General features: G+C 41.5%; 1 protein-coding gene and 1 long non-coding RNA gene across 2 annotated transcripts in view; one reads left to right on the top strand and one right to left on the bottom strand.

Moving 5' to 3' along the window:
- APOO (apolipoprotein O) overlaps nucleotides 1–12,547 on the bottom strand; it is a 63,168-nt gene extending 50,621 nt beyond the window's left edge. Inside the window, exon 1 of the mRNA XM_078065425.1 lies at nucleotides 12,298–12,547. Within this exon, the coding sequence (XP_077921551.1) occupies nucleotides 12,298–12,306 (9 nt within the window). The 5' untranslated portion in view covers nucleotides 12,307–12,547. The remainder of the gene's footprint in view (nucleotides 1–12,297) is intronic.
- A 211-nt stretch (nucleotides 12,548–12,758) lies between these two features.
- Nucleotides 12,759–16,391, top strand: LOC144380634 (uncharacterized). The gene is made up of 3 exons (XR_013444858.1): nucleotides 12,759–12,824; nucleotides 15,819–15,954; nucleotides 16,302–16,391. It is a non-coding gene; the product is annotated as an uncharacterized LOC144380634 (long non-coding RNA).
- The last annotated feature ends 5 nt before the right edge of the window (nucleotides 16,392–16,396 follow it).

The following is a 16,396-nucleotide window of genomic DNA, read 5'->3' as shown; positions in this document are numbered from 1 at the left end:
CTTCACTGTACTGTTCTGACTTCTTAAAAGAACAGTTATTCAGTATTACTTATATACTATTTTTATTTTATTTTAGATTTTATTTATTTGTTTGAGAGAGAGAGAGAGCATGGGGGGGGGAGGGTCAGAAGAAGAAGCAGACTCCCTGCCGAGCAGGGAGCCCGATGTGGGACTCAATCCTGGGACTCCAGGATCATAACCTGAACCGAAGGCAATCGCTTAACCAACTGAGCTACCCAGGCGCCCCCACTTATATACTGTTTTTTAAAAATAGGTAGATTCTCACCTCATATGCCTTAGGATGGCCACTATCAAAAAACCAGAAAATAGCAAGTGTTAGCAAGGATACAGAGACAGTGGATCCCTTGTGCACTGCTGGTGGGACTGTGAAATGGTGCAACACCTAGGGAAAACACTGTGGAAGTTCCTCAAAAAATTAAATTACATAGAATTACATAGAATTACCATTTGATCCAGCAATTCCATGTCTGGGCGTAGATCCCCAAAAAACTGAAAACAGGGTCTTGAGGATACACTCAGGTTCACAGCAGCATTATTCACAATAGCCAAAAGGTGAAAGCAACCCTACTGTCAAGGACATTATGCTAAACAAAATAAACCAGTCACAAAAGACAAGTCCTGTATGAGTTCATTTACATGAGGCATCTAAAGTAGTCAAATTCATAAAAAGAGAGAGTGAAATGGTGGTTACCAGGGCCTGGAAGAGGAAGAAATGGGGAAAAGTTTAATGGATAGAGAGTGTCAGTTTCCCAAGATAAGAAAGTTCTGGAGATTATCGTGCATCAATGTGAATATATTTAGCACTACTGAACTATACACTTAAAAATGGCTAAGATGGTAAATTTTTTGTTACATGTGGGGTTTTTTTTTTTTTAACCGCAATACAAAAAAATGAAACTAAAAAAATGGTTAAGATGGTAAAAAAAAAGAAAAAAATGAATGCAGCCAGAGAGGAAAATAAACAGTACGCCTCCTCAAAAAAAGCTTTTTCTCTTCAAAGCAGTAACCTTGATAGATCAAATACGGAGTCAGAATTTATTGCAACTATTTATATAACATATTAATAAAGAGAATTTACTTTTAATATGTGATCATATGGCTTCCATTTCTAAACGCTTTCAGATCAAATTTTAAGCCTATAAGAAAAGCAGTCTCAGTACATTTGAAATATAAGTGAGAAAAGCAGATTAGAAAATGGCATTGTTTAAAAGGTAGGGGGTTGTTGTAAGTTTTCTGAAAATGTGAAACTGAGGGTATGTGTAAGTATGCCCACAAACAAGTCTAAAAAAATATTAACCATAGTTGTCTATAAAGGTGGAGGAATTAAGGGTGATTCTTTATGATTCTTTAGTATCTTCTGTATTTCCTAAAGTTTTTACAACATACATTGAGTCATTTTGTAATATGCAAAGAATGAAAAGTGGCTGGCTCCTGAGTATATTCTAAAGAATCTGCCAAAGTATGAAGATCACTCCAAATGAAGAGGGGTAAAAATATTTTGATTTGTGAAGATATTTTTTTAATAAATCTGCTGATCAGTGACACCATGTCTTGGAAGAAATGTATTGACAAGATAATTAAATCTATCCTCTCAAAACGACCATTTGGATGGGCATTCATTTGGATGTATAAATCTGGGAACACTTACACTTTCACAACAACGGAAACCACAATCATTTTAGTCTGTTTCATAGTAAATGGATTACAAAGTCAGTATTTTAAGAGTTCAGACCTTAACCTACAAATAGAAAAATGGTCTTCCAACTACAACAAATACAGAACTATTTTTTAAGACTTTATTTATGAGAGAGAAGGAGCACAAGCAGGGGGAGGGACAGAGGGAGGGGCAGAGGGCAAGAAAGAAGCTGACTACCCGCTGAGCAGGGAGCCCGATGTAAGGCTCGATCTCAGGATCCCAGGATCATGACCTGAGTGGAAGGCAGAAGCTTAACCGAATGAGCCACCCAGGTGCCCCAATACAGAACTATTTTGTGAGAAACTCAATTCTGTAATTCTGCAGTAGAGTAACTGATATCTCCCAGTTCTTCCTCATCCACCATAAACAAACTGTGATCTAAAGAGATAAGGGAGGAAAATGAGGCTGTCTTCAAGATTAACACTATCTCTGGCCTACATAAAACTAACTTCTATTTTATCTTTGGAGGGCAGAATTCACCACAAAATCAGGTCAGCAAAGCAACTACGTTTCATCTGCAACTGTTTCATATTCTACTCTTTAAAAATAGTTAATGGTTTTTGTTAAATTCACACAAAAAAGTAATAAACTTGTCTGATACACAGGAAGGAAATCTCAAGGCTGACAAGTGAGATTACTGTTCTTTAGGCACGTTTTGAGTCAGCTGGTTGGGCTGTACTGACGTCACAGACTTAGAACACACATGACACATAATCTACCTTGTTTCAAATTTATCTTGAACTTCCTCATTCAGGCAGAAATTTACCACTGCTTACCTAAACTCTTACGTATATATTTCTCTCTTTCTCTCTCTTTCTCTTTCGGAATGGCACCCCAATATCCATTCAATCTTTTCTGAGTTAAGGGAATACAAGGAGGAAAAAAATCAGAGGGGAACAATTTACTTCAAGAATTGTCTTTCAAACGTTTTCATTTTTTCAAGTAACTAAAAAATCTCCATTTTCTAAGAGGAAGAGCTATTTTGTCAAAGCAAAGTCTATCGAAACCCAGGTTTCATTTCCTAATAAACCACTGTGTTACAAAGAACACCGAACTCACTGATGACAACTGCCTTCAACCTCATCTCATTTATTCACAGCTTTTTCTTAAGGAAAAAAAAAATGGTAACATTTTTTTAGAAAAAAAAGTGGCTGTGTAAGGCTCAATTCAGTTGATGATAATCCGGATTCATAATGAAAATCTCTGCAAAAATAAGGAACAAAAACAAGAAAAGTCAATATTTGGACTATACACAGCAACTTCTAACAGTGCTCCCAAATGATTTGACTCCACAAACAGGCTCAGGGTCAATATTTGCCAAGTGAGGTAAGCAATCAACAGAGGATTCAGGAAACTTGTTGGAGTCCTCGTATCACTTGGTGCTTACTGCTCACTTGCCAGTTTAACCCATGTCATAACACAACACATGAATCAGCACCTCTAATGGGAGAGGAGATTCATTTCAGCAAGCGTAAAGAAAAACATTCTGTTATTTCACAAGGACTGACATCTGTGAGATGGGGGAGAAAAGAAAAAGAAACCTTTACTATTTTCATATATCCTATTTAAAAAGACCAGTCAAACCTCAAGCTGTATTACAAAGCTATAATTATCAAGACAGTATGGTACTGGCACAGGAACAGACACACAGATCAATGGAACAGACCAGAGAACCCAGAAATGGACCCCCAACTCTATGGTCAACTAATCTTCAACAAAGCAGGAAAGAATATCCAATGGAAAAAAGACAATCTCTTCAACAAATGGTGCTGGGAAAATTGGACAGCCACATGCAGAAGAATGAAACTGGACCACTTTCTTATACCATACACAAAAATAAACTCAAAATGGATGAAAGACCTAAATGTGAGATAGGAATAGACCAAAATCCTAGAAGGGAACACAGGCAGCAACCTCTTCAACCTAGAGTGCAGCAACTTCTTTGTAGACACGTCTCTGGAGGCAAGGGAAAAAAAAGCAAAAATGAACTACTGGGACTTCATCAGGATAAAAAGCTTTTGCACAGCAAAGGAAACAGTCGAAAAACCAAAAAACAACTGACAGAATGGGAGAAGATATTTGTAAATGCCTTATCAGATAAAGAGCTAGTATCTAAAATCTATAAAGAACTTACCAAATTCAACACCCAAAAAATCCAGTCAAGAAACGGGCAGAAGATATGAAAGGACATTTCTCCAAAGAAGACATACAAATGGCCAACAGACACGTGAAAAAATGCTCGACATCACTCAGCATCAGGGAAATACAAATCAAAACCACAATGAGATACCACCTCACACCTGTTAGAATGGCTAAAATGAACAACTCAGGAAACAACAGATGTTGGCAAGGATGTGGAGAAAGGGGAACCCTCTTACATTGTTGGTGGGAATGCAAGCTGGTGCAGCCACTCCGGAAAACAGCATGGAGGTTCCTCAAAAAGTTAAAAATAGAACTACCCTACAAGCCAGCAATTGCACTACTAGGTATTTATTCAAAGGAAACAAACATAGTGATTCAAAGGGGCACATGCACCCCAATGTTTATAGCAGCAATGTCCCCAACAGCCAAACTATGGAAAGAGCCCAGATGTCCATCGACAGATGAATGGATAAAGATGATATGGTGTATATATATACAATGGAATATTACTCAGCCATCAGAAAGAATGAAATCTTGCCATTTGCAACGACGCGGATGGAACTAGAGTGTATTATCCTAAGCAAAATAAGTCAGTCAGAGAAAGACAAATACCATATGATTTCACTCATGTGTGGAATTTAAGAAACAAAACAGATGAACAAAGGGGAAGGGAAGAAAAAATAAAATAAGATGAAAACAAAGAGGGGGGCAAACCATAAGAAACTCTTAACTCTAGGGAACAAACTGAGGGTTGCTGGAGGGAAGGTGGGTGGGTGGATAGGGTAACTGGGTGATGGGCATTAAGGAGGGCACTTGATGGAATGAGCACTGAGTGTTATATGCAACTGATGAATCCCTAAATTCTACCCCTAAAACTAATAATACAGTATATGTTAACTAAATTGAGTTTAAATTAAAAATTTTAAAATTAAAAAAAATAAAAAGATTGGTCAAATGAATGAATAGGTATTTCTGAAAAAAGAAACCACTGGATATCCCTCCCAACCAGAGCTATTAACACACGCTTGTGAATCTCTCTCTAGCTACCACGAAGGGCTCCTCATCCTCGCCCAACCAAACAAAGACATCCTTAAGTTGGAGCCAGTGTGGGCTTTGAATAAAACACACTGAGTTGCTTCAAAGAGTCAGAAAAGAAGTAGGAAGACAAAGGGTGACTGTATTTAAAATGCTTTTAAAACAATATTCATTCAAAATACAACTGTACTATCTATAATGCTATTATCATAAAAATACAGCTTAATATTCAAAGTTATAGGCTCTCAGCATACTGAAAACTCTCCAACCCTTGCTCTAAATTCTTGCTTCTACCACTTTTAGTATACAATGAACAGTTTTAAAACCCACTACATTAAGAAATTGGCACTGTTCAACTTTTCTAAAAGAACTGGCATGAGGCCATGCAGAAATTAGGAAAAACTCAAAGTGAAAAACAAGTAACTTCCAAATTCTAAGATTTATCTTCAGACTGAGAGATTTTTTTCCCTTGAAATTATCTACATGAACTTTCATGTTGTATGCACTAACCATAAAATTCCACTTAATCACTACTGGGGAAAATCAACTCTTTTAACTTGCATTTCAAAAATCTTTTGGCACTTTCCTGTCATAAATGTCAACTGTCGAGTTTTGGAAACAGATACGTTTCTTTGCTATAGAGATGTTTTATGCATCTAATTACTTGCAGTAATTTTAAATGTACCATACAAACAAATATCAAAGTTCATTTCTTAGCCTCTAAAAACTTCCAGTCTAGCCTAGAAAAGACAGAAGTGTGGAGCACACATACACATAGATCCTCTAATCATAAATATGCGTAGGCCTCACAGGGTAATAAATTCATTTATCATAAATATCTAGTCGATTATCTACTGTTTTTCATTTGTCTCTGCTCCCCATTCTTTTAAGGTACAATTCATCTGCATCTTCCTTCTCCTCTTTCAGTGTTAGCTGCATACAAGAGGCCATTAGCATTTTAGATGGAAGAGTGTTACGGTGTCCTGAGCAGAATTCAGCTCTATATGAGAAGTGAATTTATCCAAGTTTCATCTATTTGTGACAGTCCTAAATCCAGGGTGCTACCTGAAACTCTAGATCACTTCAGGAGACAGATGCGATGCAGAAGGGATAGAAAATAGCTTATATTCATACAGTGCTTAATAATTTACAGTTCTTTCCACATGTTATTTTATTTGAACCTCCAAACAACCCTGTGCCAAATGGAGGGGCATATTACTGGCCCCGCAGTACCTTGATATGGGGACTCTGAGAAATTAAGAAACCTCATTAAAGTTGCTCAGCCAGAAACCAAAAACTCTATCAACTGAACCTGATCCTGTGCTTTCTGACATCATCCAGTGGGGCTGGGCAGTTTTTCTTCTTTGTAATCTACCACCCAACATCTTTGAAGGGTAAGAAAGGAAAAAAATCCAATTAATCCTGCACATAAATATGTATTTATGTGAGTAAATACATATGCATATATACATATATGATAAATATATACACATAGTAAATATATATGTATATATATAAATATATGTATTCACTATAACTTCTCAAGGACTCTTTTGGAGATGCTTGAATTGTAGGAGAGAAATCTTTATCATCTTTCCAAATGTGTGCCGTTTAAAATAATATTCAAGTAAAATAAAGTTACTTCTTTTGCAATTTACAGGTGATTTTCCTTTTCCATTTAGCAGTGTTATTCTCCCCTCAGTCTGTACTAGTGATATACTATTTATGGTATGAAAATTAATTTCAGAAAGTAAGATAGGCAATAAAGGCATCACATCAAGACCAAACAGCCACAAAGAGTATGCGAGGTAGTAATGCCTTATAGCCAAGGACACGGTCACCTCAGGCTCCTGTGAGTGGGGAGCTCTGAGTGCAGGTCATATCTCTGTCCTTCAGGAAGGAACTGCCAGAGTTTTCAGGAGGCCAAGTTCTCTCCCTCAAGATGTCTGATGATTCCCCATCTCCAACCCACATCTTGCATGAAAACGCCATACTCTTGGGTTACATGTCAACTGATCACCACATGATGATGTCCACAGACACTTCAGGGGGGCCAATCTGTTCAAAATCAAATGATGACCTCCCTTCCCCCAAACCCACCTCAGCCTTCTTCCACTTTCAGATCTCACTGAATAGTTCTAACAGCTCCTCGATTTTCCAAGCTAAAAGCCTGGGCAGCATCCTTAAATTCTCCTTTTCTCTCCTCTGCCGCAGCCAGTCAACAACCAAACTTTGAAATGAAAAAATACTTTTGGAAAGCCCCAAGACCATGCACCACCATAACACTACATAGCAGCCTCCTCCAAGAAGCCCACTAAAAGTAACAGCTCACGTTTATCGAGCCCTTACTTGATACCAAGCACTGTGTGAGGCTTTGGGTCTGAGTTAATTTAACCCACACAAAAATTTGAGGTTGGTGCTAGTCTTATCCTTGTTTCACAGATGAGGACACAGCTACAGAGAATTTGAGTATCTTGCCCACGGGAACACGGTGAAGCCTAAGGTCTTAACACAGCGCCGAACTCTTCTGTGTCCTTGCATCCGCTTTTCTGCTCTGCTTAGAAGGCTTCCAATTGTGTCCGCCCAGCTTCAAAGGTCAGCGCAAGCAATGTTCTCCTCTACAAAGGCTCCTGATGCCCCCTGCTGGTGCTCACTCCTCTAAGTCAGTAGTTCTCAAGGGTGGCTACACTCTACAAACTGGATGCCTACATCCCAATCCTAAAGATTCTGACGGCATTGGCCTGCGCGCAGCCTGGGCAGCAGGACTTGCTCCCTAGGTGATTCTAAGGTGTAGCCAAAGTTGAGACCCAATGGTCTATACTTCCTGCAACTTTTACATCAGAGCACTTACCACACTGCATTGGAATGGGCCGTTTCTGCACCACTAACCTGAAGTTTTAGTCACCTGGGGGGCGGGGTGGTTCAAAACCAGAGGTTCCTGGATCTCACATAAAAAGGAAATCAGACCCATGGGCAGGGCCCTGGAAAATGTCTCTGAAATAATTCTGGCATGCGGCCAAATCTGGAGACTCTGTCCTGGGTAAGAACTAAGACTTTTTATTAGTACCAGCGAGGGTGTAGCACGGTGCTCAGTCATAGCTGGACTATGATAAACATTTGTGTAATGAATGAAAATCTAGTAACATGAATCTGGAGACTGGGTATATATTTTCAACTCCAGCAGCAGCACCTAGAAAAACTGCTTCCTGGAATAGTGTGCAAATACAGACTGGGCAGCTTTTCAAATGTGTTTTTTAATCCACCAGTGCCCCCTACTGACCTGAAGATGGATAAATCAAAACAATGGTTCCAGTTTAAATATTTTAATTGTATATGCACATAACTAGTCACACACACAGTACTATTTCCACCAACACCTATACTATCAATTCCTTTCCACTCCGGTCCTGGTTGACCCAAGCTGATAACTCTTAAACCCAGATGAATCCTACCATTTGCTGGTCCCCACTTCCAGGAGGCAGCCATGATGAACCTCCCGAAGCAGTTCTCAGAAGAGTCCTCAACGACCCTCACTGACCTTTTTTTCCTTTGGTCAGTGCCTCTTGCAAATCCCACCACACTCATACAATCAATCTACTTTTAAAAACACAAGAAACCATTCATCTACCCATCTGCTTCAGTTCTTGCTATTCAAAGTACGATGGGGGACCAGCAGCATCTGTATCATCCAGAAGCTCGCTAAAAAAAAAAATGGACACCAAGAGGCCCCACCCCAGACCTACTGGAGCAGAGCTGCATGTACATTAAAGTTTGAGAAGCACTGGTTCTTAACTTTCTCAACTACTAGACCTAACACCGCCATTCTATGACAAATATTCTAAGTAACTGTTTTGCTATCTTGAAATAAAATTTATCACCCATCTACATATGTAAGACCAAAAAAAGAGAGACCAGTATACTGATTTGATGGTAACATGTTAGAGAACAAAAGTGAAAGATTTATAAGAAGAATTATATTTCAGTATACAAATGTTAAAAACAACTAAATTAAAGACATGCAGAACAATCCAAGTTTCCAAAATGTATCCCAAATGGCTGGTACTGTCTGGCTGAGAACCACTGGTCTACCATCACTCCCAACCTTTTCTTTCCAGCTCACAGAAGGAAGGCAACATCTTTCCTCCTTTTTGACGCTGAGGCATTCTCTCCTCTAAAAGCCCCCTCCTACATTCCTCCCTAATGCCATAAACACTGCCAAATCTTGAATACTGGAACAACCACAAAAACAACTCTACAATCTTGACCCAACATGTCCTTCTAGTTACCATATTCTCTCTCCTTCCCTTGAAGGAGAAAGTCAAATTTATCAACCCCACCATTGTGTCCATTTACTCATGTCTCAATCACCAACCCATATTAATATAGCTTTCATTTCCATCAGTAAACCCACATGTATAAAAGTCACGAAAGCTTTCCAAATTGCCCAAATTAACAAACACTTCTCTAAATTCATCTAACTTATCTCTCTGTAATGGACATTGCTGGTCGCACATCCAAACTCCATTCCCCACTGTGTTAAATTCATTTCTCCCCCACGTGTTTAAGGTAAACTGACCCCATCCCTAGCGGATCCTGTTTAGTCCAAGCCAATCAGAGCATGGCATTCCCCTGGCACTGGCTATCAGGTCAGGGGCGGACATGTGACCTAAGTTGGTCCAATCAGATTGAAGGAAAAGCGTAATCCAAGCATGGAAGTTTTGTCCTCTCCCCTGCTCTAGTGAATGAGAAAGCATGTGTTACTATTGCCAGTCATGCTACAACCATAAGGGGAACCAACCTTACCATGGAAAGCCAAGAAATGAGCCCAGGTCCTTGATAACGTTGTTGACCCACTGGAATCCACCCTTCCTTTAGACTTTGTGAGAGAATTCTCCTTACTATTTAAGTAACTGGGTTTGCCCAGCTGAAAGCATCCTAACATAGCCTGTCCTCCTTGAAACTTTTTTCCCTTGATTTTCTAAACATCACCCTTTTGTACACCTACTTATCAGAAGTTGCTTCTCGAACATCTCTGGCCTCCCCTCTTCCTCTGCTTATTTCTTATATTTGGGTGTCTGCCATGGTTTGTTGTGATCTTTTCTACTCAAACTATATGTTTGAATAATTTAAGCTGAGCTATACTAGCACTCCCCACAAAGGAGTACCACTGCTGATGCTCCCCAGCTCATCCACCTGAGGAATTCCTACTTGTCTTTCAAAATTAATGTAAATGTCTCCTCTGTGAAGCCTCCCCTTAAGTTCCCAGTGGTTCTTTGCCCTTTTTTTTGTGCCACAGACCCTATGGACCCCTTCTCAAAATAATGCTTCTAACTGCAGAAAATGCCAACTATACTTCAATAGTTATAAAAACATTTTTAAAACTCAAAACGTGATATAGTAATATATACTCATTACCTCATTAAATAAAAGGACCTATCAGTGAGTCTTTCAACTACTGTAATTTTGAAGTAGTGATGACCATAAATGATACCTTGCGATCTGCAAAAATTGTGATATGAAAGTATCTGTGACATCTGTTGGTCCTGTGACTTCTATTGATGACAGGTACTGCTAATACTATTGTGATTTATTGCTGTACTAGCTTATTAAATTAATTGCTCCCAATGAACCTCCTCACATCCATGCTCTTGTATAGTGCATCCATATTGACTCTGGCTTGGCCACGTGACTTGTTTTGACATCAGCAAATGTGATGCAAGCAGGTAAGTGTTTGCACAATCGGACTTGCCCTCTTGGAACCCAGTGACCATGTGAGGAAGCCCAAGGAAGGCAAAATGAGGGGCACCAAGCCCCCATACATTACAGTAAGGCCACCTTAAAGTCTAGGCACCAGCTGAATTCAGCCACTTGGGGATACGAGAACTGCCCAGGCAACCCACTGATGATGAGAAATAATAAATTATTGTAGTTTTAAGGCACTGGTTTTCACTGGCTTGTTACCCAGCAACAGCTAACTGGAACAGTTACCTACACTCATAACTGAAGGAAATGTTAACATTTCAGTTGCAGATTGGTGAAAATAAAGATTTTTTTTCCATCAGGGTTTAGGGACTCCCCTGATTCTATCTACAGACCCACTGAGGGGCTGAAGACCACAGGTCAAGAACCCCCGGTGTAGAGGGGAACCCCTGAGGCAGAGGAGATCCTGCTCTCCTTTCTACTACCACAGTGCATTGTTGATACCCATATAAACTGATCACAGCATATCCTTTGTTGGTGCAACCCTAAAACTGAGCTGAGCTCCTAGCACATAATAGGTGTTCAACGCAAATTTATCGAATGAATGCAAGTTGCTTATGATCTGTAGTGGTAAGTAAACCAGCCTGAAAACAAAATAAAAGTAAATACTTAGATGGCCCTTCTATATGCCAAGAGCTCTTCCAAGTGCTTTACACTCACTTATTTATTCCTTATAACAACCCTATGAAGTATATGCTATTCCCCCAAATTCACCGATAGGAAAACAGGCACAAAATGGTTAAATGATGTGCCCAAGGTCACCCAGCTAGAAAGTGGCAATGCCAGGACTATAAGGCCGAATCCATGTTCTGATTTTATAATCTGTCCTGATGTGCCCAGAGGACATTGCAGAACCACAATAAAACTTTTAAACAAGTAGTACAATTTTGAGATTTCATTAGCACTATTTTATGGGTGCTATGCTTCTTGAAGACTCAATTTTGTAGACTAATTTCTCGTAGCTTGTGATTTCTCATGATAGAAAACATTATTTACTTTTTTTAAAAAAGTAGTAGAATAATGGCTTCGGGTTAAAATGCAGATTTTCGAAACAAAGAAAAGCGATTTCTTTCAAAGGACAAAAGTTCGTCAAACGTAAAGAAGGGGATCGACTTGTCTATACTAAATAATGTTCACTTGGGAGGGGAACTAAGTTCCAGCTTCCCACCCTTCCAGCCATTCCCACACCAGCTTCCCCAAATTCTACAGCAGCTTCTCCAGAGGTGACCCTCCCCCATTCACACACCAGGTTTTGAAACCTGACCCCGCCAGGCAACTAAAGCCGAACCCTGCAGTGCCCTGGGCTGGCCTCTCCTTACCCAAGAACCCAATAAGGAACCATCGGGAGGTGGGGTGGGTGAATACTTTGGGGGGTACTTTAACTTTTCAAAGTGTTTTATTCACGAGAGGAAGACCCACAGGGCCCGCCCACCCACCCGGGGATCTCACGCCTCCGCCCGGCAACCTTTCGCTCCTAGCGCATCAGTGAATGAACTGCGGAGTCCGGACGCACCCGGCCCGGAGGCGGGAAAGCCTCGGGGCGAACCGGGCCTAGCCCCCGGGAAAGCCCACGAGAGCGCGAGCAGGGCTCCGCGAGGCCGGGAGGGGGCAGTGACAGCTGTGACCCGGCTCCACGCTCTCACCTTGAACATGCTGCTGGCAAAGGTGGCTCCGGCGGGGTGACCCCGGCCTTGGGCCCGCCCACTACAGGGCGGTGGCTACGGCGGCCGGGTAGGGCCCTGATTCCTCTGACCGCAAGCGGGCCGCGGTGCGGATGACTGCCGAACAGCCAATTCGATCCCGCGAAGGATTTGTTCGGAAGCCTGGTCTGGGAGCGGCGTCGCTGAGCGGTAACGCGTCGCTCCTCAGTCAGGGAGCGAACGCAAGCCCCGCCTCCCGGAGGCTCCGCCCCTGCGCCGACCGTTGCTAGGCGGCAGGAAAGCGCCAGCTCAGTGTGGGCGGCACGCGGGGGCGAGAGGAGGGAGGCGCCGGGCTCCTAGCCGCGCTGGGAATCGGCCTTCGCTACCGCGATTGGGCGCCCAGCGGCGTGGGCTGGGAATACTGTGCGCCGAGGCCGCCGGGCGGGGGCGCTCAGCTGGTCTCAGGCGTCTTTGAGAGTCTTGCAGCCGGAAGCTGCCGACCCCTGGGGCCTGGAATTATCTCACAAAAGGTTTTCAGATTTTTTTTTTCCGTGGGCTGGAAGTTCCTGAGGTTTTAAATTTAATCTAATTTGCCATATCCTTTAGTCTCGAAAGGCCCTGACCCTCTCTGGGAATCAAATGTCCCTTAATACTGCTAGAAAAGGTAATAATGAGAGTGATGATCTAATTAACAGGAATACACTAATTAACAAAACACTAACACCGTGTTTACTATGTGCTCAGCTCTGATCTAAACTTCTTGCACATATTCATCTAATCTTTACAACAACCCAGGTAGGTGAGTACGATTATTCTTTCCAATCTAGTAGATGAGGAAACCGAGGCACGGAGAAGTAATTTGTACGAGGCCACATGGAAAAGGTGGGAACCCAGAATCCAAACCGAGGTAGTCTGTCTTTAAAGCCTGTGATCTCGCCTAAATAATTGTTATACTGTCTCATAATCGGGGTATGCTTCATATTTCGATCTGTATTACACGTCCTCACCCCTGTAGAAAGTGTAAATTCATCCAGGCGGGCATCCAAAAGATTTGGGGGGTTTGTGTGAGGCCGCATCGCGCCCTCCAGCCAAAGACCACTAGGAACACATCTGTAGTTGAACAAGTTGGGTTTATTATGCCTCACTGCTGCAAGGAAAACACACAACTTGGCACAGCAGGGCATCTCAGTGAGAGGGTGCTAGAAAAATTTATTATAAGATTTGGGCTGGGGCGCCTGGGGTGGCACAGTGAGTTAAGCATCAGGCTCTTAATCTCAGCTCAGGTCTTGATCTCAGGGTCGTGAGTTCAAGACCCCCGTTGGTCTCCACGCTGGGCATGCAGCCTACTTAAAAAAAAAAAAAAAAGATTTGGGCTTTGGTTAGGTAATTTGGGGGCGAATTCAAAGAAGTCAGGCTTTGCTCTGGTTTGGGTGATGTTAGGAAGCCAGGATAGTACCAAATCCCAGCTGTGAGTGCCAGGCCAACTCCCACATGTTAAGGGCTGCTTTTCTGTTTCTCAAGAGAATTGTATATTCCAAGCCATCCCTATCCCTATCCTCAAGGACAAATATTGAGAAGACTGAAGGCTCTGCATTTGTAATGGAATGGCACATGTATATAAAAGAGTGAAGTATAGTGATAAATTAGGGCAGAAGCTCTTAAATTTTTTTTAAAGATTTATTTATTTGAAAGAGAGAGAGCAGGGGGAGAGGCAGAATGAGAGAATTTTCAAGCCGACTCCCCGTTGATCCCACGACCCATGAGCTCATGACCTGAGCTGAAAGCAAGAGTTGGATGCTCAACCTGACTGAGCCACCCAGGCGCCCCAGGGCAGGAGTTCTTAATTCAAGGGCTATATGAACTTAGATGGGGAAAAAAATTACAACTTTATTTTCACTCATCTCTAACTGAACTTTAACATTTCTTTCACTTATAGTGTAGGCAACAAAGCACAGTGGTATGAGCAGTACCTGGGACTTAGTCACCAGTAGAAAGCACAGATACTTTCATACAGTGTTACAGTCATGGCAGACTTCTTGACATACCATTTCTGCTCATTACCACCTCGCAAGTACAGTAGTTATTAGAGCGCTCATCTTATTTAACGCCTAAAGAGGACAGATTCCTATAATTTTGTTTTTGAAAATATTTTGACAGTGATTTCAATATAGAGTCCTTTGTGGTCCTATGTGTTTTATGTTATGCATTTATAAAATGTAATTCTTAGGAATCTGTCCATAGGGGTCCATGGCACCAGAAGAAAATGAAGAGCCCCTGCTTTAGTAGAAGAGACTAAGCAGTGACTAAGAATTTGTGAACTGCATCCAAATCGGCATAATGCATCAAAGGATAGAAAACCAAAGCTGGAATCAGTACAGTTAGTACACACCCTCTCACTTTACCACAGAGAGAACTGAGGTACCAAGAGGTTAAGGAACTTGCCCAAAGTCTCACTGCTGTTCCATGATAAAACCAGGACAGAAAGCTCTTAGACAAGCATGTAAAAATTCTCCACTCTCGCTGGGCATGGAGGATTCCATAGTTAGCAAGATGCCTCTGGCCCTCAATGAGCTTGGTGGGGTGACAGCCAAGAAAAATCATGACATGAGAAGTACTGTGAAAGAAAAGCATGTACAGTATTTTTTTTAAAGATTTTATTTATTTATTTGAGAGAGAGAGAATGAGAGAGAGCGAGTACATGAGAGGGGGGAGGGTCAGAGGGAGAAGTAGACTCCCTGCCGAGCAGGGAGCCCGATGCGGGACTCGATCCAGGGACTCCAGGATCATGACCTGAGCCGAAGGCAGCTGCCCAACCAACTGAGCCACCCAGGCGCCCGAAAAGCATGTACAGTATTATGGGACCTTGGAGACAGGGTGAACAGTTGTTGAAAAAGAGAGGGTGGAAAACTTCAGAGAAGAGGCATCAAATAGCTGGGGTCTTGAAAGATGAATAGATGTTTGCTGGCGGTAGGGAAGTCACTCCAGGAAGAGGAAATGGCATGATCAATGGCACAGAGTTGAAAAACTTTGGCTGATTTTGGTGAGAAGTTCTTGTTCTCACGGAGTCTAGAGAGGAATGCTGGTGAAAGTTGGTATTTTGATATTTGAAAGAGTGGACCGTAGATTGAGAAAAGTCTGGAACACCATTCTAAGGAGTCTGGACTTCAGTGTGGAGGAAATGAAGTGTCCCTTAAAGATTTTAAGCTGGGGAGTCAGAAAGCTGGATTATTGCTCTACAGAATTAACTCGAGCTGTGGTGTGGAGGAGGACCAAGAGGACACAGAGACTGAAGACTGGCGGACCAGTTAGAAGGCTATGGATAGATCCACTTGTCTTTTCCATGTCCCTCAGAATATTTTTAGTACCTAAAGCATGTAAGCTGTAAGCAACATTAACAGATCCATGATGCCTGCCTTTGTAATGTGTTCTGGAATTAGCCTAACATTCATATGGCACTTGAGTCTTGTCCAAACAGTGCAAGAATATAGATTATGACCTCAAATGCTGAATCTGTGTACTTTCAGAGCACTTCATCGTAAGGAATATGAAGGGTTCTTCAAAGGCATCAGTTACTGGTGTTCCAAAATCAGATAATCCACGCTCAGGAAAAGACTACAAAATGCGTCTGTCAAATATTGGAAAGAGAAAGGCAGTACAACAGTAAGTAGCCATCTTTCGCCCTTTATCGTTTTCCACAACTGGTCAGTTTCCATACCGTATTTACCCAGCTAACATCAAACACTTCTTGTTTTGTAAATTAGAGGGTTTTTTGTGTGTTTTAAAATTACTTTTGAACTGAATAGTAATTATTATAATTATAGTATTTCATAATTTGCAAAGCATGTTAACACACATTTCTTTGATTCTGACAACTCTGTGAAGCAGTCTTATTATTACATTTTATAAGTGAGGAAGCAGCAACTGGGAGAAGGTAAGTGATTTGCATAAGGTTAAACGGCTAATAAATGGCATCAGCGATGATTTAAAGCTTTGTTTCCATATGTCAGGCCTTTTCTACTCTACATCTTACAGTCTGCATTTTGCCAGCCAAGGGTGACATTATACAGGAGTATCCACCTCTCTTCACATGTAGCCCTGTGAG

This window comes from Halichoerus grypus, chromosome X, assembly GCF_964656455.1.
Source record: "Halichoerus grypus chromosome X, mHalGry1.hap1.1, whole genome shotgun sequence".
NCBI lineage: Eukaryota > Metazoa > Chordata > Mammalia > Carnivora > Phocidae > Halichoerus > Halichoerus grypus.
This window is presented reverse-complemented; position numbering and strand designations above follow the sequence as displayed.